At 42.7% G+C, this 6,000-nt stretch overlaps 1 protein-coding gene across 1 annotated transcript in view; it reads right to left on the bottom strand.

Moving 5' to 3' along the window:
• Positions 1–3,489, bottom strand: part of CDKN2B (cyclin-dependent kinase inhibitor 2B (p15, inhibits CDK4)) — a 45,916-nt gene extending 42,427 nt beyond the window's left edge. The window contains exons 1-2 of the mRNA XM_011972321.1: positions 2,907–3,489; positions 34–340 (exon numbers count right to left, since the gene is read on the bottom strand). Of these exons, the coding sequence (XP_011827711.1) occupies positions 34–340; positions 2,907–3,062 (463 nt within the window). The 5' untranslated portion in view covers positions 3,063–3,489. The remainder of the gene's footprint in view (positions 1–33; positions 341–2,906) is intronic.
• Between the last annotated feature and the right edge of the window lie 2,511 nt (positions 3,490–6,000).

The following is a 6,000-nucleotide window of genomic DNA, read 5'->3' as shown; positions in this document are numbered from 1 at the left end:
CCGGGTACAAATCCTTAGATCATCAGTCCTCACCTGAGGGACCTTCCGCGGCATCTATGCGGGCATGGCTACTGCCTCTGGTGCCCCCCGCAGCCTCGCGCAGGTACCGTGCGACATCGCGATGGCCCTGCTCCTCAGCCAGGTCCACGGGCAGACGGCCCCAGGCATCGCGCACGTCCAGCCGCGCCCCAGCCCGGTGCAGCACCACCAGCGTGTCCAGGAAGCCCTCCCGGGCAGCATCATGCACCGGTCGGGTGAGAGTGGCGGGGTCAGCGCAGTTGGGCTCTGCGCCGTAGAGCAGCAGCAGCTCCGCCACGCGGGCGCTACCCATCATCATGACCTGCCAGAGAGAGCAGAGTGGTCAGAGCCAGGGTGGGGGCAGGTATGGGAGATGCCGGCCGGGGCAAGGCAGGTGGAGCCATTTAAAGAAACACCTATTTGTGAAGTATTCACCCAGTGCAGAGGTGTTCAGGTCTCTGGTGTCTGGTGTTTCTTCATTTGCTGATGCAATCCGCTTTCCCACCCCACCTTCAGGTTATACTCCACTCAGTACAAATTAAATGCCATTTTATTCTCTAAACGTGTAGAGACACGAAAGTTGATGGTAAAGTGATGATCGTCATTGTGGAAAAACAAATCTTGATTTCCATCGGAACATGGGAATCTATTTTGTTAAGTGATTTATGGGCAGAGTTAAATTTATTTGGCTTTTAAAGTTTTAAATTATTTGCCTTCCTGACCCCTCCTCCATAATCCAGGTCCAAAAATGTTTATTAGGTACTCAACTACTGTTTGTTAGAAGTTGGGAGTAATGGTTTAGGGGAGAAAATAAACAATTAAGTTTCTTTTTTCTTCCTTTCTTTTTAAAATTTATTTAGTTCTCATAGCAAATCCCGTGTGGAAGGCTTTTGTTTGTCATGTGTCTGTGCTCATAACTGGATTGTACTGTGATAATTTGAGCCAAAGTTGGAGATTAGAAGGGAAAAGTAAATTAAATCATGCAAAATCTTATAAAATTACAAGAATAAATGATTTTTCCTTAATAAACAGTTCATCATTTTTATTTTAGAGTGTAATATTTTTAATGTAACATAAAACTATATATACTACAGGATTTTATAATAGCTAAGATTTAAAAACGTTAAACAGTAAATATTTTGCTATATAAAAAGAGCTTGGGCCAGGCACAGTGGCTTATGCTTGTAATTCCAGCACTTTGGGAGGCCAAAGTGGGCAGATCACCTGAGGTCAGGAGTTCGAGACCAGCCTGGCCAATATGGTGAAATCCCGTCTGTACTACAATAAATAAATAAATAAATAAGCTGGGCATGGTGGGGCGTGCCTGAAGTCCCAGCAACTCAGGAGGCTGAGGCAGGAGAATCACTTACACCCTGAAAGCAGAGGTTGCAGTGAGCTGAGATCACACCAGTGCACTCCAGCCTGGCTGACAAAGTGAGGCCTCGTCTCAAATAAATAAATAAATAAATAAATAAATAAATAGAGCTTGGATGTTAGCAATCAGGATGATGCATAACTTAGAAAAAAATGATGTTTTGCAGGAGTAATCCTGTAGCAGCCCTTTGTGAACATGAACATTATGAAAACATTTGCTGTCATATTTTAAGTTAATTATAAGACAATTTTTGGTAACAAATGTCTAAAATTGAGTTATTTGTTATGGGTTTATGTACTTTAAAATATACCATTTAATTGAAAGGCAGTATACTTCTCATGTTTTGTCAGCTTGTTTCATTAATATTAGAAATGTTCATTTCATCTCTTGAAAACCATAAGTTCTATCTACTAGTGATGTAAGGATAGTTTACATAGAAAAAAGAGGGGAAAATAGCTGTTCTTAGTATTTCAGAAAATGGTGAATTACATATATAACTTGTTTTTATAATTATTAATAGAATTTTAAGTTTTTAAGAAGCACTTTACAATAGTTTTGCTCCTTTAAAAATCCCTTATTTGTTATACCACTATTCTAAGAATTCAAAAGAAATGAACACTTCTTTAAAATCTACACTATTAACAAGATCCCTTAATATTAGCTTAGTTTTGGAGGGTGATAGTGAGGTGAATACTGAATATGGCCAATAGCCAACAGTAAAGTACAAAAGCATTGTCCTAGATTGTAAAATAAATTAAAAATATCAGTACTAATTAAAGCAGGATTCGTAAACATTGAATAAGTGTATTTTAACGATGAAGATAAGGATGCATTATTTATGAAGATCCTTTGCCATTCAAAAAGGACCTAACAGTTGCTGCAGGAATATTTTTGTAATCTGGGCACTGAGTATGATAATTAAAGAATGAGAAACCTATAGAACTATATATTTTTTCTCTTATGCATCACTCATAAGACACTGCTAACATAAAAGGAACTAAGTGCTGTGGCTGAGGATTCCGGTCTCATTCCTTTGAATTCAATTAGCCTCTATGAGAAAACAATACAACAGATTTCATATAGTAGCTTAAAAGTTTACACTGATTTTTTTCCATGTACTATGATTTTGTAGAATTCCTTAAATCCAATCCAGAATGTGTAACTTATAGTTTACTTATCTTTATCGTTGAAAGCAAACAGACAAGATAATCGTCCTCCCTAAATAACCTTTCCTTTTCGCCTTTTCTCCCCAATTCAATCTATTCCTTGCATCTCTGATGATGAGATGGCAGAACAAAAACCACTAAAAAAGCTTAAACAGTGGATTTTTCAATGTCTCTCTTTAGAATTTTTGCTGGATAAAAGCCTGTTTTACGCCTGGGCTGCACACCTCCGGCCAAGGGAGACTGCTATACAAATCTACATCGGCGATCTTGATTCCAGCCCCGACCCGCCGAGGCCGCGCCCCGCGTTCGCGCGCCCCCTGCCGGCGAGGCCCTGGGGCCCCAGCTACCTGGATCGCGCGCCTCCCGAAGCGGTTGACTCCGTTGGGATCCGCGCCGGCTTCCAGGAGCTGTCGCACCTTCTCCACTAGTCCCCGCGCCGCGGCGCTGGTCAGGCCCTCATCGCTGCCGCCTCCACTGGGCATGCCCTTGTTCTCCTCGCGCATTCCGCAGTCCCCAGACGCGCAGAGGCCCGGATAATCCACCGTTGGCCGTAAACTTAACGACACTCCTCCCTTCTTTCCCACGCTGCTCCGGCGCACTCTCTCCTTCCTAGAAGAGCTGGGCTCAGCTTCATTACCCTCCCGCCGTCCTTCTGCGGCTTGGGGCCCCGTGCAATGGTCGAGCCGCCAGTAGTTAGCTCCGGGCTTTTCCTGGCGCTCAAGAACTAGCGGGCGCTCCTGGATTGCTTCTGAGGAAAAGCGCCTAGTGCGGCCGCAGCCCAGCTCAAAGCGGCTCTGGCCGCAGGGTGCGGACGCGTCGCGGAGTCCTCACTACCCCGCCTCGCTCTGGCAGAGTGGGGAGCCAGTCGCCAAAGAATTCCGTTTTCAGCTGGGCCAAGGGGCCGGCCTCTCCCCACCCCCTTAGGCTCCGCCCCCTGTCCGCTGTGCTCGCCGGGAGGCCAGGCCCCGGCCGACGCGTCACGAGGGAGGGGAAGCCTGCCCAAAGGTGCTGAGACGCATGCGCCAGAGACTGGGCCAGGGAGCCGCCAGGAATGCCGGCTGGACTGCTCGCTGGATGTCCGGTAAAGCCAAGGCTAATATTTTGGGAATGTTGACCCACTACCCTCAGCTCCTAATCCCCAGTAGGCGGAGCAGAGGATTTCTGTTCCTTCAGCCTTATGCCAGTTGGTTTCACTGTGGAGACGTTAGTGGCTCCCTTGTGGCCGAGAGAAAGGCATTGAAAATAACTCTTTCTTAAGATGTCTGAGAGCGACAGCTCTGCACCTGTCATACAAGTTAAATTCATCCCTAGGCAGTACTTGAACTTCACAAGTTTCATATCTTGTGTCAACCTTAGCGGTTTTCTCTTGTATGTGTCTTTCTATTTGAATTTGTCAACCATAAAAATAGAGAAAAATCCCGAGAATCATGTTTTGCATGTGCTTTTTAATTCTTTCCATGTTTGCATTATGGATACAACCCTTAAAAGAGAGAGAGAGAGAGAGAGAAAAAAAAAAACTAGTTCGAGATTGAGAGTGGCAACCTAGCACACAAGACAAAAAAAAATTGTGCTTTAAGAATCTGAGATCCCAGTTTCATATTTGCACAGTAAATCTTTGCACTCTTACCTATTTAAACCCACTTTGTCAAGTATTTTATTTTTATTTATCATGAGTAATAAAGGAAATTTATGCAGTAATAATGAAACATAAGAGAGGGGTGTGGTGCTGGGCTTGTCATTAAACAGGCTGAACCTGTCATTAAATTCTCTTCTGAAGATTTAAATGCCAAGTGCTTTTATTTTCTTTCTAATCTTCCTGGGTGAGTTTGAATCAACATTTATTACTTTAAATATTTAAAACATTTCAGCGGATGCTACATTGGATAGGAAGAGAACCACAAGTTATGGATTTGTTGCCTAAAAACTTTGGTGAGGAACTACATAAGTGGACCTCTCCTAAAAGTGAACAATTTTTATTTACAGAATCATTTTGGTTCGGAGTGCTGAGGAAGAAAAAGTCTTAACAGGAGGGCAATTGCTTGCTTATTGCAAAATGAGAGTCTTCACATTTTTTTTTTTTTTTGGAAACCTTAGCTCTGACTCCTCATTACCCCAAATCCCTGTAGAATTTTAAAAAGCTCTTTATTTTAAAGGCAATGGGGCCCATGGAAGTGGTGGTTAGGGCTGAAAATCTACTGACAGAGCCTCAACAGAGCTGAAATCCACCTGGACAGGGAAGGGAACCGGGTAGCATTAGTAACAACTTCTTTCTCTTTCCCATCCAACCACCATTTCCTAGTCTTCGGTTTCTTAATTTCTTTACCTTTTACTCTTACGCTTTTGCTTTGACCTTTGAGTTTCTCTGAAACCTATCAAAAAAGTTAGGACAAGATAGTCTGAGCCAATTCCTGAGCCATTTTCTTAGGTAGTAAATGTCTCTGAAAAATGAAAACTGTTTGGAGTTGATAAGGAAAGGGAAGATGATGTTTTTCTTTGAGGGGGACATAAAGAATGGTGATAGGGAAAGAATCAATGAGTAAGTAGAATGACTGAGAATCTTCCACGAAGCACACGTGTGAGCTTTGCGAAGCAAGTCGACTGAATGCAAAACAACCTTGGGTAGGGAGAATGTTGCCGGGGGCATTCGCGCTTACTAGCACCACGGACAGCGCTTTGCTTATACTCATGCCTGGGTGGTCCTGACCAGCTCCAGACAGAATTCTAAAGCTTCACACTTGATCTTCCAAAGCCCCTTTTCTCCCATCAAGTAGAAAGAACATTATGGGAGCTCAATGGATTTCTTTGAAAAACCAACCTGCTCAACCTGGGTTTCAAATATGATTGGATTTTATCTAATATTCTCTGTATAAAGAATATTATATAGTCTATATTTAGGAGAAGAGAAGAGAAATCAAACTTATTGTGTACTCTGTACCAAGTGCTTTACAACTGTTGTTTCATTTAACACTCATAGAACTCCTCTGTGGCATGTGTCCATATTTCAATTTTACAGACAACCCTAAAGGATCAGAGAAGTTGAGTGACTTGTATATTAGCTAATCATGGTTGGAGGTGGGTATAACTTGTGCGACTTCAGAGTCTTTTTATCCTTTATACTACATAGTGTGTTTTTAGCAGCTGTCATGGTAGGCTTAACTGGAAAAATGTAATAAACTGGCTTATAATTATTTTTCAGTCTACACTGTGTTTTCCAGATGGCTCACTTCACAGCACACCCTTAACAGACTTCAAAGATGACATTTCACATGTAATACAATAGCACATTTGTCTTGGACAATAGAGTGAGATTATGAAACATTCTACCTCTCTTCCTCTCTTTGAAACCCAGCTGTCTCTAGGGTGAAACACAATCTGCTGTTAATGCTTTAAACACATTTAAAAGGTGAAGTGGATGGGAACATAGTGGGCAGCTGAAACTTG

Source organism: Mandrillus leucophaeus, unplaced genomic scaffold, assembly GCF_000951045.1.
Source record: "Mandrillus leucophaeus isolate KB7577 unplaced genomic scaffold, Mleu.le_1.0 Scaffold1287, whole genome shotgun sequence".
Classification (NCBI taxonomy): Eukaryota; Metazoa; Chordata; class Mammalia; order Primates; family Cercopithecidae; genus Mandrillus; species Mandrillus leucophaeus.
Note: the sequence above shows the minus strand (reverse complement) of the source record. Positions and strands in the feature narration are given on the sequence as shown.